General features: G+C 41.0%; 1 protein-coding gene across 21 annotated transcripts in view; it reads right to left on the minus strand.

Moving 5' to 3' along the window:
* Window positions 1-5311: 5311 nt before the first annotated feature.
* Window positions 5312-23047, minus strand: part of rims1a (regulating synaptic membrane exocytosis 1a) — a 119041-nt gene continuing 101305 nt past the window's right edge. For 10 of the 21 annotated variants that reach the window (XM_085182871.1, XM_085182873.1, XM_085182870.1 and 7 more), the window contains 14 exons: window positions 21993-22082; window positions 20728-20811; window positions 19074-19130; window positions 18688-18753; window positions 14863-14972; window positions 14654-14772; window positions 12267-12427; window positions 11955-12169; window positions 11126-11158; window positions 9976-10141; window positions 9590-9702; window positions 9395-9496; window positions 9117-9256; window positions 5312-7709 (listed from right to left, as the gene is read on the minus strand). In XM_085182871.1, coding sequence (XP_085038997.1) covers window positions 7491-7709; window positions 9117-9256; window positions 9395-9496; window positions 9590-9702; window positions 9976-10141; window positions 11126-11158; window positions 11955-12169; window positions 12267-12427; window positions 14654-14772; window positions 14863-14972; window positions 18688-18753; window positions 19074-19130; window positions 20728-20811; window positions 21993-22082 — 1675 coding nt within the window. In that variant the 3' untranslated portion in view covers window positions 5312-7490. The remainder of the gene's footprint in view (window positions 7710-9116; window positions 9257-9394; window positions 9497-9589; window positions 9703-9975; window positions 10142-11125; window positions 11159-11954; window positions 12170-12266; window positions 12428-14653; window positions 14773-14862; window positions 14973-18687; window positions 18754-19073; window positions 19131-20727; window positions 20812-21992; window positions 22083-23047) is intronic. The other 11 variants (XM_085182888.1, XM_085182887.1, XM_085182889.1 and 8 more) reach the window with 8 other exon arrangements.

Below are 23047 nucleotides of genomic sequence, written 5' to 3' on the forward strand. Positions count from 1 at the left end.
GAAATCTGACAAATAATCCAAAGTCATTTGGAAAGTAATTTAGGACCAAGTATTATTGGAAACAGCTCACTGACTCACACTGGAGGAAACATGCAAAACAAAACTCCAATAAACTTCAAAGCTGCTTTAAATGAAGAGCTGTATGGGTGCGTGTTTGGATGGTGTATGAGTGGATGGTGTGTGGGTGCACGGTGCTGATTAGGGTTCAAACAGCGACTAGCTTCGTCGGTCTCTGACACTCACCTTTTCCTGGTCAGAATGAGCCCGGCAGCGCATGCGCTTGAAGTGAACGAAGCCTGGCTGATGTGTTTTATGTCGGGGTGAATAAAACCACAAACTCCATGATCGCTGTGACATAACAGCATAAAGACCGCCATTTAAATCAACAAGCTTCCAGTTGCGGTCGCTCGCCTTCTTTATCGTGTCCAAACACGGACTCTTGCGCCCCCTTGTGTCCAATTGCGATCAGTATGAGAGCGAGTGAGAACATAAAAGGGACCCCCGCTTTACAAAGCGCAGAGGGCCCGGAGACTCAGGATGGAAATATAATGGAGATTTATTTCAAATGAAAATAAATAAATACAAATAGTATTTGTTTTATTTGTTTTTTCTCATATTAATAGTAGGAAAATACGTTTTGGACAAATAATTAGGCGATTTTACTTTCTGATAAAAACTGTTTTATTCATGTTTCTTTTGTTTTTTTTTAACGTAATATACATATAAATTCACTGATGCCTCAAATCAATGAAATACTTCAAAGATTAGAAACTTAAGAAGAGAAGCAGCAGCGTGAGAGCTGCTGTTCAAGCAAGAACAAAGAATCTCAAATGTCGTTTTTGTTTTGTTTGTTTTTCAGGAATTTTTTTAAAGAAAAAAAATTAATAAAAAATAAAACCTCAGAGCCCAGAAATCCGGAAACAAAACCACAAACAAGCTCATCTTTCTGCTATCTGCTCATCTTCACTGAAAACACAGCTTAACGGTTAAATGAGCCGTTTATGATCATATTATTCTTATTAGATTTTTTAAAGCGCCTAATTTTAATTGTTTTGAAGGTTTTATAAATGAATATTTTAAGTAAAGGTATCTGTGCAGTGAGCTGTCAGACTGTGCTCTGAAAAATCTGTAAAAATATTTTATTATTATAATAAAATATTTTCACATCTTTTATATACATTTTAAGTCTTGTATATTATTATTATTATTATTATTATTATTATTATTATTATTATTATTATTATTATTATTACTAAGAAATCGTGATCAGAGGCTAAATGATAGCATACGCCATAAATCGGGCCGCTCATCGGAGAGCTTGCAATGATAAATCCTGCTTTTTTCCTCTTTATTTTTTTTTTTTTAAATGAATATCAATATTTTGCAAAAGCCGCACAGAAAGAAGGGGTGTGAGGCAGAGGAGGCCAGAGCTGTACCTACAGCGGCGGTGCGGCCCGGCTGAAGGAGCGGGGAGCAGTGCGTAAGGACTGATCTCACGGCACCGACTTTCTAATGAGCTCTGAAGCGCTGACACACAGCCCTCCACGAGGGGTGGGTGGGTTTCAAACCATTACCACCGAGGGGAGCAGTGTGTGTGTGTGTGTGCGTGTGTGAGGCTGGGGCTGGTGGAGTGAGGCTGCATGACAAATCTAATGTGACATGACACCCTTCTGTTTCAGTGTGCCTGTTAACCAGCGGCCGTCACACTTCCCCAATCAGCTGACTGCGAACACACAAAGAAAAAAAAATAACTTGTGTGTTCGCAGACTGCGTCTCAGAGGACGACGCGCCACGGCTGACAACATATCATTATCAAAAGTGCTCAATTATACGTTATATTGTAACATTCCACAGGCCCTCCTCCTCCCCCTCCTCCCCCTCACAGCGGAACCGCGTCCAGCAGAAGAGGAGGTGACCACACTCACTCAGGTTAGAGCAGCAGATGGAAGCAGCCCAGTGTCCTGGTTATTACGACGTGTTCAATAAAAGCATAGAGAAACCACAATAATATTATTAATAATAAAGAAAAAACAGGGGGGCACTATTGGATCAGACCGACCAAATCTTAATATGTTAAATTTAAACGTGGCTGCTGATTAGCGGTGTCATTTAAAAGATCGCCGGACAGGTGATCTGACTGGGACTTGTGATAAAGACATGACATTTCACTCCTTATCTTTGGCTTCTTGTCTACATTGTTATTTGTGCAGTAATAAAGTATTTATTTTATTACTGAGAGCCACAAACCTTTTTGTTTTTATTTGTGGAACCAGGAGCCCATCTCGACACTGTGCAGGTGTTACAGATGTTCTGTAGTCGGTCTACAGTTCAGTACAAGAGCGCAGCAGGAATGGAAGAATTTTAGTTTTTTGTCTCACTGCAGTGCAAACTGTAGACTTGTGTTTTAGGAAGCTAAATGGACTTTTCTCATTTGTGTATATGAGACCAGTTTGTGCCATAACACCACAGATGCCACACTCGGTCATTTTAACAGAATAAAATGTAATGAAATCTTGTTTCTCTTGCCGTTTTTATTATTGCCTCTTTTTCTTTGTTTATTGCACTGAGTTTGACACATGCTAAGCATATATGTCATATAACAGCACAACGGGGATTGAAACTCAGTAAGTCTGTATTCCTCCGATCAAAGGCTCAGAACAGTGGCGCAAAAATAAAACTCACAAGCAAAAATGTTTTGCTTTTTAATACTTTTTGGCTCCACCTGCCCCCCGGAGGTGAATCATCACTGCAAATGGGTACAAATTTGTTTGGAGCCATCACTTTCATCGTTTCTGTCCTGATGGGAGTGTTCTCATCCAGGATGAAAATCTGTCTTCTGATGAATGGTATTCCGTCCCTCCGGTGGACTTCCACAAACTTGGAGAGTCCGTTTTCACATTGTAGCTGTTCCACTTACACGTTTTGGTGATAAAAACAAACAAACAAACAAAAAATAACCTTAATGAGAGCTTGAGGCGTTTTTTCCTTTAATTTGTCTCTTGTTCGTGTGAGTATGTCACTATATGAGGCATTTAGTATTTTGAATGAATTTTATGGGAGCTTTGGGATCGGGATTCACAAAGTAGCATTTTTATGTAAAAGAACAGAAAAAAAGTACTTTGAAAAAGAAACTATCAAAATGTACAGTATATGTATACAAGCTGAACGCATACTGTGTGTACTTTACAGGCATGGCATAATTTTCAAACTGTTTTCATTTATATTCGTCTCTGAAATATTTGTCAGCACAACAGTGCATCACCTGTCTTAGTGTAAACCACGCCTGACAGAGGGAAAATGATGAGATCCGATGTTTCTGCCAGATTTGCAAATTGATTCGTTTCAAGTCACCACTAGATGGCACTAAAGAGCTACGAATGTTGCACCTAGGGCTCAAGCGCTTCTTTCACTAACGTACACCGGACTGTATGTGTGTCAAGTAGTTTAGTAACTTTATGAGTTTAATTGTGAGATTTTAAAAAAAGCCAGACTATTTGTTTTGTGGCCAGTGAAAACAAAACCCACGAGAAATAAAAATGAAATCATGACACAGGCTGAGTGTAAAGACGGTATTTGCTCAGGAGGCTGGATGTATTGTTTGCTATCGATCAATCATAAATGCGTCAGAGAACTTTCCATCCTCTGTCTGCTCTCGTACATGCACCTCCTTCATATCAGCTCACAGTTTAGCGTGTAACAAGGTTTTTATACTTAACTAACACTAAACTAAAAACTAGAAGTAGAAGTCAAAATACATTTTTGTTAAATAAACTAGACTTTTGCCACTGTTGCTGTTCACACCGGGTTCTTTCTGTGTGGATCGTGCATGTTCTCCTTGTGTTTCCGTGGGTTCTCTCCAGGTACTCCAGCTTCCTACCACAGTCCAAAGACATGCACCTAGTGAGGTTAGGTTAACTGGTGATTCTAAATTGCGCAAAGGTGCCAATAGTTATCTGTCTCTATGTGGTAGCCCTGCGACAGACTGGCAACCTCTCCAGGGTGTGCCTCACCTCTCACGCTATTGTAGCTGCGATAGGCTCCAGTTATGGCCAGTCATCCATGTTCTGAAGGAGCCCCAGACCACCAGACTACCACAACCATGTTTGATGTTATGTTCACGAAATGCTGTGTTAGTTTAACACCGCATGTAATAGGATTCAAACCTTCAAAAAAGATTGGCTTTTTTTTACTGTCAGTCATCAGAATATTTTCCTAAATGTCTTGGGGGATTATCGAAATGTTTTTTTGTAAAATGTGACGAGCCATGAACTCTCCCATTTTTGCGCTGACACTGACCATAGCTGAGGAAAGTGAGGCCTGAAGTTCGTTGGATGTTGTTCTGGGTTCCTTTGTGACCTCCTTGGTTGGCCACTCCAGCGAAGATTCACCACTCTTCCAGTTTTTCTCCATTTGTGGGTAATGGCTCACACTGTTTCACTAAAGTCTCAAAACCTTAGAAGTGCCTTTGAAACCCCTTCCAGACTGAGAGCTGTCAATGACTTTGTGTCCTAGCTTTTTCTTTAGATTGGTACATGGCATGGTGCATTGCTTTTGAGATCTTCTACACGGCTTCACTTTATCAGGCAGCTTTCTTTCTTGATTCAACAGGTCTGGCATGTGGCTAGTGAAAGTGAACTCAGCTTTCAAAAAAAATGTGGTTAATGACAATTAATTCATCATTTAACAATGGGGGTGGCAATTAGGGCCAGGCCGCTGTTCTTTGCATCACTTCCACTTTGTTGCACTGTCAACTCAATGCTGACATCATTGGTCAGGTCCAGCCATCTTCTTGCCTGCCTTAGATGCCAATCAACCCGCACTCTGCATACTTTCTATCTCAGTGCTCCTCTGTCATTTTCTGCAACTCACCTCCTTCTCAGTTTTCGCCTTTCCCTGGTCACTCAGAGCTCCATCCAACCCTCCATCTTCATCTTCATCACCACCAATAACTGGACTCCAGGGGGTCCTGTCCTGATTCCAATTACCATTGGCATTGCATTCTGCAGTGATGGGTCATCAGAGACTAATCGCCCAAAAGCTTAATTCATTTCTGCAATTATGCTCAATAATTCCAAATGACCTCTCCTTACTGAAGCATATTTATAGCCACTTGGGGCTGGATCTAAAAGTGAGACAGTTAAGACACAAGTGTACCATCATGTTGCTCATTACCACCATTCACCAAGTTTGTGCTTCTGAAATTGTGAAGAAACGTATAAAAAAAAAAAAATCACATTCAGCATATGACATGTGCCTTTAGTCATCAGGTACACAATAACCTGGGAGCACTGGGTTCAAAAAGGCCACGCTCTTCTTCCACACAGTCTTTTATTTGTAAATAATAAAAATGAACTCTTGAATATAAAACATACACATCAGTAGAGCCACATCTGTTATACAAACAAGAACTGTTGCAGTGAATACTTCATCTTTCGTCTAGTATCGTGGTTTGGGAGTGGGGAGCCATGGGCTGTAAACAATCAGTATTCCTGGAGTAATACTGACAAAGGAAAGGGGCAGTCGGCCGTACCGCCAAGTGCTTCAACAAAAAAAACATCTGCAAAATATGTCGTCTGCAAAACCAGGTTTCTTGTTGGCTTTAGAAGTCCAGTCCAAACCAATAGTAATAAACGGGGGGAACAAAAACATGGTTTTCAGGAAGAGAAAGTAAACTTTGCTCCAATTGGTTCTGCTTGTTTTTCTGCAACTGGGACAAAATCAAAATAAAGGCCTATTGGCGCCCACTTGTGTCTCGTAGCCACTCAGCAGCTCAAGCACTGGACGCGTATTCCCCTCAACAAGACCAGGAATGTTTGTGTGTCAGCGATGCGTTTGTTCGTTCATAACTTAAGTTCAAGCCTAATTTGTATGTACAAAGTGTGCATGTCTGCGTGTATTGGTGACGGGTGTACAGTCAGATACACTCTTTTTTTATATTCATATATCTATATCTTTATAATTTATATCAAACTCATAATGATACTTCATATACATTTAGCTGTTATACACACATTCTCTATCTCTGTCTCTAGCCCCGACCGTCATAAACTACAGTTTAGACACCTACATCCTCGGATACGCCAGGGGTTCGAGTATGCTCAGTACTACAGAACAGCACTGTTGTTCAAAGGGTTCAAAGAAAAAAAATAATTCAGACAATTTCTTTTTTTTTCTTTTGGAGACTTCCTAATACGGATATTTAGACCCAGAGTGGTAGGCGAGGCCTGGGTGGAATTGTCACCCTCCCCCCCATTAGATCCGCTCTTGTTAGGGGGCGGGGATGGCTTGGCTTTTCTCGGTTTGTATTCATATTCAGTACGAGCAAACTGTACAAGAACATGCAACATACAAGCTGGCCTAAAAGTATGTGGAACTAACACACATAGTCTAGTCTTTTTTTCTGTTTTTGTTTTTTTGAGAATTGTTCCTTAATTTGTCTCGTCTTTCGATTTTACAAAAAAGTAGAGAAACGAACCGAAAAAACGAAACGGAACGAAAGAAACGTGCATGCAGCTTGGGGGCCGGGGAGGGGGCGTCCCCGAGTCATGCTGCTCCCTCCCACTGGGGGAGTTTGAGGGGTTTGGGGAGGGGAGGAGACGGGCGGTGGCGGTCGGGCGGAGGGTATTCAAAGAAATGTGGCCTGGCCTTTGTCATTGGCCTTTGGCATGCCATCGCTCAAAAACCAAACATAGACATACACAGAGGGAGTCTGCACCATGTGGCACCATTCTGGACAGTAGGCAAAAACAAAGGCAGGAAAAAACAAAAGATCCAAAATCAAAAGTGAAATTCTAATCCGCAATTTGGTCTATGTTTTCTTTCCACACGGAAAAGGTTTGGCCTCGATTCGAATGAACGAGTCCAGCTTTTCTTGTCAAGGCTAAGAATGTGCGAGTGCATGTGCAGGCTCCCTTTCCATCACAGTTAAACGGGACCTGTCCCCTTGAGCTCATCACTATCGCCACGGTAAAACCTGAAGAGACAACAGCCGAACCTGTGAAGCCGCAACTATTTGCTACTTCCACACTTTTCCCTGTGGCCTGGCTGTAAGCTCTACTCTGATTGGCTGGAGGGTTACTAGGCGGAGAACCCCACTTTGTTTGGGTGCTCTGATAGTGGCTGCACAAGGAAATACAGAAAAAAGAAAACAATGTTGGACAGAAGCCTCCACTGCTGCAGGTCAGAGGAGAAAACAAAGAAAGCAAAACTTTGAACACAAAAAGGTGTAAGGAGGAGGGAGAGGGAAGGTGTGAGACGTGATTGTCAGACTCCAGCTAAGCTTTGATTGGCTAGTTCTATCTCTCCCTCTCTTTCTCGCTCGCATTCCCTGTCTCTCCGTCTGGCTTTTCATCATTTGAAAGAGGGCTTCTCGTCGACATCCTCGGGGCGTGTTGTCACCCCTCTGCTCAGTAGTGGTCCAGTAGCTGTGGTCCATTATTCTATTTTGTCACTTAAGGGGTGTTGAGGGGTAGGCGGTCACCGTCCGGTCACTAGGACCGAACGCCCGGCGGCGGTCCTGAGCTGTCCAGTGACGTCTGAGACGCCAGCCGTGTGAGCGGAGCTAATGTAGGGTCCACCAGGGAGGATGGTGGAAAAAGTTTGTACCAGCCGATCACCGTACTAGAGAGGTCCAGCTCCTCCAACAGTATCTGTGCTACACCCATGAAACATTTGTGGTCCAATCGTCCATAGTCACCCCACACTATCACCTGGAGGAAAGAACGGCAGATGAATTGATTTAGGATTAACTGAAAAGACAAAGGTACAATCACCACAACACATAACCTTAAAGATTTCCAGGTTCAAAGAGCAAAGGAAAACAAAATGCTCATAATAAAAGATTTTAAAATGCTTTATGCATCACTTCAAATGACTTACTTACCATTTATTTTACTTACAGTTAATTAGTTCTTTGTTTCCTGTAAAAACCTGATTGCAACTAAGTATTTGTAAGCAAATCAAATCACATTCTAATTTCTAATAAAATACACTGAAATTCCTTTAATTACAGGCGACTTATACCCGTAGTTGTGGCTCGTATCATAGTGTTAACGTGTTCAGTTCTAATCCTACTAATTAAGTCAAAACAATAAAATAAACAGTAAAAACAATGCACTTTCTCAACACACTCGTTTTTGGGGTTAAACAAAAGCTTGTAATTCCAGAAAAAAAGGTTGTTCACTGTGCTCACTGCGGCCTTCAATGATAAAAACGTTCTTCCCGTGCCTGTACCCTGATCTGTGCCTTGATACAATCTCAGTGTCCCTGAGGCCTACAGACAGTCTCTTGGACTTCATGGCTTGGTTTGTACTCACATGCACTGTCAACTGAAGCTGAATTTACCACCACAATTTACCACATTTCCAATGTACCATGTCCCAAGCCTTCCCACGTGAAAGGTAACCTTCCGCGTCCCTATGATACGCGCCGGATTGTGATTGACTCCAATGGAATGACGCTCCCTAACCCTAACCTTAATCCAAACCTTAACCACAACCATAATCGTATGAGACAGTGTTTTCCAAAGCGATTCATGACAAAATAAAATAAATGCACAAGTGTAGATTCATTGCAAACGGTTCTCATGTTTCCGAACGCGTAACATACAGACGATTTGTCACATATCGTCGGTATGTTACGCTTTGGGATGAGAACGTGTTGCAGATGGACTGCGATCAATCAAACTGCTGACAGGTGATCACTGGAAACAGGAAAGCGTCTCGGAAAAGCTTGTGAATGTACATGTTACATTTAGTTTTTTGTTTTCAGTAAAGCTGGAATAAACCTTATTTTACTTTGTAATTATGGGCATGAATCTGAGGTGAAAAATGAATTTAATCCATTTTAGAATAATGTTATATATGTGACGTGTACAATAACATAAATGTGGAACACGTTAAGCACTGTGAATACTCTCTGGATACACTGTAAAGGCTATGGACTATTGGGAAGCACCATAAGTCTATTGTTCCAAGATATACAGTCTATGGCAGTTTCACTGTAATGTCCTCAATAACACTCTGACCTTTCACTATTAATACATTTTTAACTAGAGCTTCTTCTTTCAACGAGTTTTCCCATTAAAAAAGTGATTCATGAAAAAATGTGATCATTACCTGAAGCACCTTGCCCTGGGGACTCTCATCGAAGAGCAGGTGCTGCTGGTAGAGCGGCTCCAGGGTCTTTCGTGCAATCTTAGTTTTCTTTTTGGCTTTACATGTTCCATTATCCAGCAGGTACACTTTTACATAGGGAGCTGAGAGAGTGGTCAGGAGAGGGAAAAATAAGTTTTATGGGAAAAAACGGGGACAGTATGGAGGTTGCTTTAGGTTGCATCCACCTTAATTTATCTGTAAGTGCTACAAGGAATTAGTTTTGTATGAACGTGTGTTACCTGGGAGGGATTTAGAGCCTGGTTTGGGGGTAAGGCCTCGTGCCCTGATCACCTCCACCTCCAGCTGGCCTTTCTTGTCCATCAAACCAATCTGAACATCACCTGTTTTTAAAAACAGACCATTTCAGAGAATAATGTGCAACACACAAAATCTGTCTTTCTCAATCGAGCGGAGCTGATGAAGCTGTGACTCACCCATAGCTGGTGTCGCCAGCGTTTGTCTGCCCACTAGCTGACCGGGGCCTAATCCATCCAAGAAGTCGCTGAACTGACTGTCAGCACCCAAACGCATCCCTGAGAAGATCAAACTGACATACACAAACACAAATGAAACCTGTCCTCAGTTTTTGACTCCGTCTAGTTTTTAGAGAATCAGTAAAAACCTTTTCCAAAAATTCTTAACAGCATTTGATGTTTGTTGTTTAGAAAGATAACTTTCTGTGTTCCCTGCAGCCAACAAAACAAAACAAAAACGATCTATTCTGATTGCTAAGAGTGCTAAAAGTAAGTAATAGAGGAACACTGACAGTGCCCTCTGTGTGTTGTCCTGTGTTTTGGCAATATTCTCAGCATGTACGTACTTCCCCTCAGAGCTGTAGCTGTTCATGCTGCCGTCGGTCGACTCTCTGCTCGCCTGTCGGTTCATGGCTGACCCTCCTCGTGGATACTCCACCGCCATGCCCGTCTCCACACTCCTCTGGATGCTGCTGCTGCCGGCCTTACCCACCTTCTTACCTGCTGATGCTTCTGTTGCAAACACAGGAAAACGGGCTTTAGCCACTGGTCTGCATGTGTCATTCAACCCTAGGTCCTAATCAGTTATCAGGCATTTCTGATGGATTTCTTTTTTTTTGTTGCAAAAATTCAACATGATAACTACAGCCTGAGATGTATCTCTTCAGGCCTTCCCATGCAAAATAACATCCCACGGTGACATCACCAGCATTTCAGTAATACACTATTGTACAACAGACAAATCTATAAATCTATGCAAATCTTTAGACGCTTTTATTTGGGAATTGTAAAAAAAATGTAATGGTACTTAGGTGATGAGGTCACTGCAGGAAAATCTGACTAAAAATCAAAAGTCAGTCCACTCACATCTCAAACGTTTAGCAGGGATGGAAAGGCAAAACTCAGAGGGTTGAAGAAATAACACAGTGTGTGCATCAAAAAGGAAGAGTTCAGTCATTTTCAAAAGCCTGCTGCTTATTCATTTGTTTTTATCATAAACACAAAGTTCTTTCAGACCCACTTTAATTTTAAATCTAAAATTCAAAGACAAATATTGTATTCTCAGCTCATGAGAACACTCTGAATTCACTGAGTCAGGCTTCTTCCACGACCGAACCAGCCTTTAAGCATAATGGTTAAACAAGAGGGTGGAGTAAGGAAGCGTGCCGGAAACAGTTCAGGAACGGTGTACGGAGTGCTGGGAACATTCATCATTCCTAACTGAACCACTTCTTATGCTTTCTGTGCCTGACTTTGCCCTATTCTGCCTGCGTCTGTGAAAGTGGGACGTGAATGTGATGTTACATCGAACTGCTGCTATACAAAGTACTTAACGACTAATGCTCCTCCTACTGTACAATGTGGGGTCACGCTCTGTTAATGATCCTGTATTTACTATTCTGTGTGGGGCAATGACAAATCAATTACTATTATTACACAGTTAACCTCCCTCCTTGTTGTATCCTACAGTCTCTGACTTCCTGCCTTTTGCTTTACCTTTCTGTCTGTCCGCCGCCTTACCCGCCGCCTCTGAAATAACACACATAACAACAACAAATCCAGTAAACAACAGCAACATCAGCACACTGGTTACACTGGAAAACTTGTACATTTTTTAAAACTTGTTCTTCAGGATTTAGTGACCACACTGTATTTATGCATGTATGTATGTGTCCTTTATAAAATCAAAGTACCACTTATGAAATCCAGCTTGCTTTGTGTAGATAAAGAAGGATCGGATTAAGGAATCAAGTTCAGTTTAAAATGTTAGAAATGTTTTAAATGTGTCCCTAAAGTCCTTGAATTGTGTATTGAAGCGATATCAACTAAAATTAAACTAGGGCTAAGCCATACTTTTGTGCAAGGTGCACCACAAGATGGTGCAGCAATTCATTGTAAGTCATTGTCATTGTAACCAAGTCTGTTCTTATTTACAGTAGTGCCTGGGGAAAGGCAAAGCCTCTCGAGGAAAGCTGGGGCACAAAAAAAATTAAGAAAACCAAAAACCTTCCAGTACACCCACCAGTACACAGCTGTCGTCTGGGGGTGAAATATTTAGCAAAATTCTGCAAAAGGGTAGTCGTGAAAAAATCCTATTAGTAAGTTAACTTTTCTTGATGAGTTCTTGAGTAAAATTGAATTTTTATGTGAAAAATGTTATTTAACATTTTTTCAAAGTTCATTTTTTTAAATGTGGAGATGTATTTTGGTCATTTTTGAAAGTTAACAGACTCACAACACAGAAAAACAGAAAAAAAACAACATTCAAAAGTTTTTCCTTCTGGACGAATCTTTCCACTGACACTTGGTCAGTCTGTTGTCTGACCTGTCTGGCTAAGCTGCGAGGTACTTCGACTCCTTCTGGACGGCAGGATGGCGACAACACGCTGGCTCAGGCTTGAGCGCCGCTTCTTGATCCCGCTACCCAGGCTCCCGAGTGCCGTGTCTGACTGACTGCCGTCAGCGTGCTCCATGCCGTAGATCTCACCACTGATGCTGGTGCTCTTCATCATGTGGCGACCCGATGCGCGCATGGCTCGGCTGATGGTGACATTATAAATGATAACACATGTTGTGATACCCTATTTCAAAACGTTTAAATGAGAGTGTGTGTGTGTGTGTGTGTGTGTGTGTGTACCTGAAGCGTCCGCGGGGTCTCTCTGACTGGATGGACATGTAGCTGGTGCTACTGATGCGAGAGGCACTGCTGGTTCGAGAGATGGCTGAGACGTCGCTGACATCACTGTCTGAGGACTTATGGGAAACATTTTCACTACTCCTCCTCTGGTCCTTATAGAGCTGCATGAACCACACATCATAAAACAGATATTTTAGAAAACTGCTGTGAAAATGAAGCAAGTAATTCTCAAGCCATCGCCATGGTGACTCGACACCAATCACATGCTCCAGGTTTAAAGCTCTAACAATACATGAGCAATAGATGGATTGTAATCACCTGCAATCATCTTCAGTGACTAAGTGAACGAAGCTAAATTGAAATAATTATTTACACTTTCTTCTGGGAAAAAACCCAAAATAAACCTGACATTTATTTTAGTTTTGACAAACTCAATCAATATGAATGAATTTAATATATAACAATAAGAAGATGGTATGTCTGGTATGTCCTTATATGGAAGCCTACTTTCAATATTCCTATGATGCATTGAGTATTTCCTTTTCAGTCACCTTTCTCACGCAACGTGTTAATAGACCTCTCTGCTGAATCACACTTGTTATTAATCTCTGTCTCTCTTCCACAGCATGTCTTCTATCCTGTCTTCCTTGTTTCCCCCCAACCGGTCTCAGCAGATGGCCCCGCCCCTCCCTGAGCCTGGTTCTGCAGGAGGTTTCTTCCTGTTAAAAGGGAGATTTTCCTTCCCACTATCGCCAAAGTGCTTGCTCATAGGGCAGGGGTGTCGAACTCCAGGCCTCGAGGGCCAGTGTCCTGTAGGTTTTAGATATCAGCCTGGGTCAACACACCTGAATCAAATTATTAGTTCATGACCAGGCTTCTGGAGAACTTTGAGAAATGTTGAGGAGGTAATTTAGCCATTTAAATCAGCTGTGTTGGATCAAGGACACATCTAAAACCTGCAGGACACCCGCCCTTGAGGCCTGGAGTTTGACACCTGTGTCATAGGGGGTCATATGATTGTTGGGGTTTTTCTCTGTATGGATTATTGTAGGATCTACCTTACAGTATAAAGCGCCTTGAGGTGACTGTTGTTGTGATCTGGCGCTGTATAAATAAAACTGAATTGAATTGAACTGAATATAAAATGCTAGCGCTCTGCTGCTGCATTGGTCCATTTGCTGATAGCACAACACGCTGATTGATAGAAAATTGCTGTTAGTTACAGAAAGGGATTTTACAACATTACATTTTGCGTACAAGCTATTAAAAATTTAAAACTTGAACCAGGTGTTTTCCATATAGACTGTGCTTCATGATGCATCTTTTGGTCTGAAAAGTGAGGGTGAAGAGGAAGAACTGCAATCTTTCTAATGACCAGCAGAGGGCAACTCTGAGGTTTTCATAAAGAAGTCTTCTTGTGTGGACTGCTAAAGGGAAAGAACACATTTCATTCCATTTTTCATGGCCTCAGGAAACTTCCTGACATGTTTATGGTCTCAATCACTAGTTTTAAGCTGGTTGTTTCGTAAATCATAGTACGCATTAGAGTGAAAAGGGATGATAAAGCAGCACAAACCTACTGTGTGCTACCATATGTCTCCCTTGGTTTACCAGTCAGATGTGCTACTTGGGATCAGTGGGTGACATCACCTTAGCCATGCCCCTCTTTTAAATCTTTTTAAAGTCCATGCAAGCCTGAGTTCAGTACAGTGACAGAGTTTGTCTGTTAGTGGTTGCAGGAAGTAATCTGCTTCCAACTTTCCACCTGAACATTTACTTCATTAAGCAGCCAGACACTCATGCATTGCCATATAGGAGGATGACAAATTACAGGGCAACCAGCAATCTGAGTTGTTAGGTGGGACGAGACTACTGTACACTGGAAACTCCAGCTGCTGCTAATGTTTTTAGATGCTTAGATGCATCCTAGCTCTAATCACCTTCCACCTAAATGTTGTGTTTGTTTTGTCTGCTATATTAAAACATGCTTTATTTTCTGATTAGCATGCTAAACAAATGAGCATCACACAGACAAAAAGAAGAAGTTAAACTACTGGCATGTACATATTTTTAAACGTCACAATATCAATATTAAACTATTTTCTCTAAGGGAAAAAAATAGAGAAAGCAGCCGGTATGGATTATACATTTTAAGATTCCAAGCGTTAACTCAGTTCTTGAGTGGCTGCCCATTTGGAAATGATTCATTTTATGGAGTGGTCTTCACCATTACTGTACTGTAATTTATTACTTTCTCAGACAGTCAATGCAATTCGCTGCGATGCACTTGAGCAACATTATGGTTCATTCTTTCTGTCTGGCTGGAACCTTTATTGTCCTCCTCCACTCTCCAGACGAGCTTGTTTTAAAGCGAACGGTCAGCCTACCTCTCGTTTATTCTTGAGCGCTCGGTCAAGGTCCTGTTGGCTGGAGGTGGCTGGAGCTGAGACCCGATTGGAATGAACCCTCATCTGGAGCTGACGGACACGCTCCTCTGCTACCAGGGCTGCACGGTGAAGGAAAGAAACTTGAAAAACTAGTACTTAATCGGACACTGCACAAAAATGACCCTATATGGGTCAACCTTTCTTTGTACCTTGTTCTACAGTGCTGCTCTTGGGGGGAAGCTGTGGGAGTTGCCTCACTCTGCGAGTTGATGAGGACGTCACCGAGGAGGAAAGAGACCCACCACTTTGGAGGTGTCCCCTAACACAAAACAACATGACGGAAAGCAGAAAACAGAAGGGAGAGGGGAAGGGGAGACATGGTGGAGAGAAGAAGTGTGAATATAAAGGAAGGATGAAAAGTGCGAAGATGGGAAGAAGGGAAAACGATATTAAAGTCATCACATTTGCAGTCGAGAGAGCCATTCGCTGGTGGAATTTGACGTCTTCACGTCATCCCATTCACACAGTGAACAAAATGTTGACAAGTACTCGACATTGGATGAACCTGCTGCAATTTCACATTTCTCGACGTTAGGCGAGTATCAATTGACATAAGGTTGCAAAACAAAGACATGACGACAGAAGCTATAGGAGGAACATCGACGTTGGAAACAAGACAACAGCAGCAGCAACATTTCGATCAAACATCATATTCACAGAGTGAAGCAAAGTGAGGCTTGTTTGGGGTTCACAGTGAGGGACTCTGTTGCCAGTAAGAGAAGCAAATCAAGATTAAAACAGTGAAACAACACACTGAGAAAGTGAAAGCCTTCAGGCACAAATCCCACCACGACTGTACACATCCATCCATTCGACACATCCATTCTCACATAACACATATTCCCTCTCCTACTAGAAATCTTGAAATTTGTGCCTCCTTTCCACTGGACTAGTAATAACAAGGGTTATTCGTGACATTTTGTTATTTTATTTGAATATAGACTGCAAAGAAGTGGTTTGTAGCTTTTGGATCTGAGAAGTGAAACAAATGTACGAGTGCCTATAAACCAGCATTGTTTCTAATGGCCAGCAGGGGGCGACGTCTCTGATTGCGAAAAAGTCTGGCTGAGTGAAAGTCTGTTTTGACAATTGGCCTCCCTTTCACTCAATCTAAACATTTTCCTGATGAGTCTGTGGTTTCATCCTAGTGTCAAGTCTTCTTGAAACCTTCAAGTTTTTAAGTTTTGTAACTTGGATTTTAGGATACTTGGAATGTAAATGGAATGATTGAACACATTTAACACAATTTATTGGGCTATGTGCTGAATTTAGAGGTTAGAAGCAAAGTATCGTTCTGATACCAATACCAGCGTTGGTATCAATACAATACACACCTCTACTGGGTTTCTCAATCAGAGGCACCCTTAGCTCACCCATGAGCAGATATACTCCTGGTCATTGATAAAATTACTGTTAAATGAAGCTTATTCATTGTCCGAGTATTAAAATGTTGAGATATGAACACTTACCACAAATTCCCACATCCACTCAGAAATTACACATACAAACAATGACTGCAGAGTCCACACAACACATATACAACAACTACACAAACAGCAGCAGCATCTGATGAGATGCAGCAAAGACATTTCACCAAACACACATACAAATGCTGACAGAAGCAGCAGCAGCCCTGTGTCTTTCCTCTCCACGAGTCTCTACAGTGAGCAAACAAGACTCTGCCTCTGGTTAAATGAGTTAGAGGAAGGCTGATTTAAGATGAATCCATTTACCAAGGGGACACAGTGGGGCTTTCATTCCCCTGGAGCCCATTTAAATGGAGGTGGACTTGTTTCTGGTGTACATACACACGAGTGCCATAAAAACCCGGAGCCCAGCAATACAGTGTGTAAGCAGCAGCATGCAGGGACAGAAATGGGGTTGAGGAATGGGAAAAATGGGGGGAAAGGAAGAATCCATAAAATATACAAGAAACGATGTTAAATGAAGGCAAACCTAAACAGAGTCGTTTATGAGTAACATTAGTTTAAATTTAATTAACATTTTAACAATACAAACTTCATAAGAAAAGCATGAAAAAGTTTTGCACTAAAGCATCACTACACTTTTAACCATAACTCCAAACACAATGAGGACTATTAATAGTTTTATGCTTCTATGTTCACAGCCTGAAGTCGCAAATGATTGCATGTCCCTCAGATAGCGCTAACCAGCATATGTCAGCTTGTGTTTATGGTAGTAGATGGCACACTGGACCAGCTGGACCCAAATATAGTAATAGATCTGGATGGAAGTCACAGCAGTTTCAGTCCTTTACCAGATTCAGTCCCAACATTAAAACCAGGCAAAACAAGTAACACACTGATTTCAGGTGTTGCAGTTTACAATACACTTTATATTGTAATGTGAACATCCTAAAACATTTATATTAGAGCACCCCAATGATGAGACAACCCTCTATGAGAAAGCACTTGGTGATTGCGAGAAGAAAGAACTCCCTTTTAACAGGAAGAGACCTCTGACAAATCTGGCAAAGCATCAACAGGAAGTAATAAAGAAGCAAACCAAAGGATTTGATGCCAGCATCCCAGTGCAACAGAACAACTGTCGAGGCATGCAGACTCCATGTCCCTACAGATCTCTCCCAAGGTGTCATAAAATTTTACAGGGTCGTTTTAATGTTGTGGCTGATTGGTGTCTATATAAACATTACAGAGGGCAATGTATAACGCAGATGTTTAGCTGGCTGCGCAATTAAGGCTTTGATTCACTACATATTTCCATGTGCCCAATGAAGCCCTGACCCCTGGGTACTCCACTCAGTGTTAATAACTGGCATTTTTACACATTATCATGTCATTATCAGCAGCTCCAATGTTTAAGAAAATATTAAACACAGAACCTAATTTCCTTTTTTATAAGCATTTTAGCACTTTCACTTTGGAGATGCTAATAGTAGCAATTATTCATTATATAAAAAAATGACTTTTCCTACTACTTAACTAAAAGTCTTTAGCATCCTAAACAAAGAGGCATCTCTATGGTATACATGCAGTGGAAGAATCTAACACTTTTATAGCACTGTCTAAAAAATAAAGCCCTACAAAACATATGTGGTAAAACCAGCAACATAAATTCCTGCTGTGACACATAACATTTGTATCAGAATATCTTTCATGCTTACAAGGACCACATGGAGCCCTTGGGAAACACGTACTGACACTATGTTCCATATCTCGATCATTTATTGCACGATGATGTACTACACTGTCACTGCAGATCAGCAGATACATTCATCTCCACTGAAATCAATGTGCACTTACAGGCTCTTTCTGACCACGACAACACAGAAACAGCCAATGAAAAAGGACCCTAAGTGATAACTGAAATTAAACTCACTAATTAGCTTGTGCTTGAAATTAGACCGTGGCAACCCCTTAAACTGAAAATCAAAGTGTCAAAACAGCTGTTCCTGCAATGGTTCCTTGCATGTCCTATAATCTCCACAGACTCTCATATATTAAAATGCTGATACAGGCAACTTTACTCAATCGGACTACTGTCATTTGTGTCAGTGACCTGGTTCTCTTCATCTTGTTTGTCCTATTGGTGCTTTTTGGGATATTTTTAGTATAATTATATGACAAATAAGATCACCTGCTGTCTGCTACAGTCCATTAATGCTAATTTATTAGTCTGCTTACTTAGCTCTAATTAGCAGATATATATGATGCAAATGTGCCACCGTCTGGCTCTAGCAGCGAAACACAGTAGCAGCCAAGGTGCTAGCATTGTGACTTCGAAATTTTAGAAATCCATGCTTACTTTCACAGTGGTTGTGCCTAACTGTGGCTAAGCATTAAGGGCCTCAAAAAATACTTGGACCTATTTATAACTAATATCTGCCACCAAGTACTAAAACACAGCTTTTTCCCAGCTGGTGAATGCATCTAAGAAGCTTTGTGTGTAAACAAGCCACCTGAAATATGCTGAGCGTGCCGCACACGCCTTACCTGCCACTGTCAAAGAGCTTCCTGCCAAGAGTGTGGCTTTCAGGTGTTTCCAGGGTCCGAGGCTTCCTGGAGAATGGTGGATGAGTAAAGAGGACAATACACCACAGAACAAAAAAAGATGGATGGATGGGTGAATGAGGGGATGGAAGAGAGCATGATGGTGGATAAATCATTTCAATTTAGAAGGGCCTGACTCTGTCTGGAGCCGTCACCGGCCTTATAAGTTTATGATCTGTAAAACAGGAAATAGGAGGAATCCTGTGATGGATGGTATGATGATGATAGGAATAAGGGGTGTTATACAGTCATGCTTCATCTGTAAGTGTGCCTGTGTGCGTGTGTGTGTTCATAAATGTGTGTGTGTGTGTTCATAAATGTGTGTGTACCTCTTCTTTGTACTGAGGTGAATTAAACTCTCTTGAGACGGAAGTAGCATCCATATTCTCCATTCACGGACATGAAGATGACAAGGATGATCCATGCACCGCCCCACGCATAAACACAAACACACCCACAGAGACACACACACACACACATACACGATCACACTTATGATATGAATTGTGGATTGCATGAATTTTATACCACTAATGAGCAATACGCCTTCAAAAAAAGACTTCCCAAGACTAAGAGGATAAGGAAAGCACACAGAAGCTGCGGATGCAAATTCCTAAAACAAAAATGTAACTCGGAGAGACTGTGGGAAGCAAAAGCAAAAGGGCAGGATTTCACACCAGAGCCAGTACAAACTACCTTAACTTCAAACGAGCACAAACCTGATACTAAAAATCACAAAGAACAGAAAGTCAACTAAACAAAGATACAGCAACAACAATCACGACCGAAAACTGCTGCTACCACTCTTTGCATTAAAGGGCAAGCCAGAAGAACACAACCCACACACTAAAAGCCACACAAATAACCCTTTACACAATGTGAGAGACAAAGTTAAAGAAAAAAAAAATCAAACTTGTATATGCCTAGAGGACTTCTTTTTCATTGGGACAAGTTCTACTTTGTAGATCGTATTCACTCTCACTGTGATCAGCTCATCTATTACTAAAGTTTGCAGCAGAAGGCTAAATTGCCAAAAGTGATAATAGATTGTGATTTTATCTTGTATTTGTCCAAATAAAAATGCAGTCAAAGTAAAAGGTAAGTCAATAGCAATAAACCTATATTTCTTGTATATATTCTTGTCCGCTTGATGTGCAACTACAACTAGAAGGTGTTAGCGTAGCCTAGCATACAGTCTTAGATTAACGAAAAAGCTAGTCTGGCAAAGTCGAACCAAAGTATTACTGCTGGTCATATATTTTCATAAATGTTACCTAAAATATCTTTTGTAATTGATTTATGATGACCTCATGAAATTTGAAAGCCAAAACCTATTGGTCTAGCAATGAAGTTGTACTACATGCTACAAGTGTTGCCAAATCTTTAGACTTTTTCCTCTTTTTGATTTTGGAAGTAGATAAAGTCATGTCCAGACTTCCCCTTTACTAAGGATCTAAACCTTATCCACCCAAACCTCTAAAGCTCACTAATCAGTTGGCATTTGTTATTTATTGCATCATTAGGACAAAGTCAGGGTAGTTATTACCCCATGTACTGAGTTTAGGCTAGTTTGCCCTATATTTTGTACTAAAATTAGTTTAATTACACTTGTTTTATATGATACAAGATAAAGTCACTTGCCAAACTTGCGGAGAGCTGACGAATTGTAAAGTTGAAAAGGTTAAATTGTAAAATCACTACTAGTCATTCATAGAAATATAACAATCTGGCAAAAAGAGCTTGGCATTTGCCTCAACCCAATAGGACCCAACTAAGCCAAGAATATTTCCACTGGGTTTGACAAAAATGTGTTTCTTACTAAAACTACTATTAAAAAAAAAGAAAGAAAAAAGAAAGAAAGGAAAAGAAAAAGAAAGTAATTTGGCAAACTTTAGTGTTTGGGTCATAATGGCGTGAGATTTTAAGGCACAAGTCAAGCTCCAACAAGAAGCAATTGGGTGAGAATGGTCCACAAAAGGGTACCTGTCATCTTCAGGGGAAGCATGTTGAATAAGAATCCTTGGACTTGCCGGACGTCTTCGGGGCAGGGAATGGGACAAAGATTTTCTATGCGTACACATACAAAATACATCACCCATAGGACCAAATCAGCAAGTCATTAAAAATTCAAGAGATTCGCTTTTCCAGTGTCAGTACAGTGCACAGTAACAAGTTGTTTTTGCTTGCCATTGCTATGGGTACATTTTGACTACCTGGGAGTAACAGAACAGGCTGTAAACACAATATTAGCACGCTATCACCTTATAAACTGAATATGGCAAGTTTGTTAGCAAATGTTTCCCCATTTTCACATTCCACATTAGCATTATTTTGTGTTGTGTTTCTAGACACTTAAACGCAAGTCTATATTTTTCTTTTAGCTTTAGCTTTTCGTCTCATTTTCATGGACAGCAAAGATCAATTGTTCGGGCATTTCTTTTCTGCATCAAAACGTGAAACACTTATATGTGAATCCCACTGTTTACAGTGCAGTTATGTTATCACTTTACAACCAGAAGGAACAACATGAATGACACAGTGACTCTGAAGTAAATGGACAAATACCAACAGGACTTTTGTATTAAGCATTGAAAAGACAAAAGTAACTAAAAAAGACGGTCTACTACGAAGCAAGTTCAGAAGAACCAGGCTTTTTTAATCTTTGCTTGCAGGGTGGGTCTACCTTTGATTAATGCTTCACCTGAGGCTTTACAAAGGGATACTAACCAACACTAACCAACAGGTGACATCACCGTGACTACATCCATAATTTATATACAGTCTATAGGCTCAAGAGGTTTACTTATTGTGTCTCTTAGAATTAGTAAAACTGCATCATTTACACTTATTTTTGCTAACCAACTGATCTTGCTTCATAGTACATCCTTTCGACCGTCTAATGTTGGGAATAATTTCAAGGAAGTGACAAATCAAAAATTGTAAGGTAAACTGATTCCTTTGTCTGACAGCTGGTTATGAAGTCGTCTTTAAACTGACCCGAATACTCAAAATGCTGCTTGCCAATGAGACTTTGCAAAAATCACAACACCATCATGAACAACCTTGAGGACAGAGGTAACAAAGGGGATTTGCTGGAATAGTAGAGTGGAGCACAATAGTAGTGTAGGTGGGGTGAGGATGATATCAGGCTAGTGTAGGATCATTCAGAGGTGAAGGAACTACAAAGACCAGGGAAAGCTGAAGTGCAGGAGGACTACAGGAAGGGGGTTGGGTACAGAGGCTGGTACCTTTCAGTCTCTGGTGAGGGGGCATGATTGTTTGGAGCCAGACAGTTGGCACTAGCGCTCCTAACCCTGTCCAGAGAAGGCTGCAGATCACTAGAGGCACCACAGCACAACATGCCATCCAATGGAGGAAGAGGAGGAGGAGATGGAGAGGAGACAGGGTGGGAGGACAAAAACAGACACAAAGAGAAATACAATGGACAAACAGAAAAAGTCTTTTAAAAGAAAGTCTGGTTAGATTTCCCAAATCATAATGCTGTTCTAAGAAATTAAACCATGACTGACCCAGCTGGTGTCAGGATGGCAGTGTCTGTACATTGTAATGGTTGACATGGAGATGGAGTATGGAGGAAAACGTGTCTTCTAGCTGTTACTGCCAAAACTAGACTGATTGATCTCTGCATTTTTCCCAAAGCGGAACACTTAAACATCCATGTTAACCATCAACCATCATCAATGTGTGTGTGTGCCTTACCGATGTGTCACCTCATCATTAGACCACAGATGTGTGGTCATGTCGCCATGACCCTTTCAGTCTCACTACAGAGTTACTTATTTAATATGCAAGCAGCATGGAGCTACTGATGAAATGGAAATTTCAAAAAGTGGAAGCATTTGTTAACGAAACTAAAGAAATGAAAGAAAACAGGTTGGAAACTAATCAGAAGACTCTGTTGTGATGGAAGGACTGAACCGTTAACCAGTCCAATATAAGTTGACACTGGTACTACAAATTGTCTGATGGCTTCAGTATGCTTCAAATGGAGCACGAAGAGCAACATCTAATAGCACCCCAAAGAACATTTGTGACAATGAAAATGTCATCTGAGTCAATTATTATGTTGTCTTTTTTCAAAGTCTTACAGTCATACTTGTTCTCTGTTGCTCTTGGCTACGAGCGCTCAAGGTATGACAGCAAACAAAAAGTAGGCGCCATTTTTTGTAATCAAGTTCACACAAGTAAAGGTTCTGCAGAAACCCTTTAATAACTGCTGTTAATAAACAGTAAAACTTTTATTAACGCCTTAATGACAGTGAATGTTATGCTACATAACATT

Source organism: Neolamprologus multifasciatus, chromosome 13 (genome assembly GCF_963576455.1).
Source record: "Neolamprologus multifasciatus chromosome 13, fNeoMul1.2, whole genome shotgun sequence".
In the NCBI taxonomy this organism is placed as follows: Eukaryota; Metazoa; Chordata; class Actinopteri; order Cichliformes; family Cichlidae; genus Neolamprologus; species Neolamprologus multifasciatus.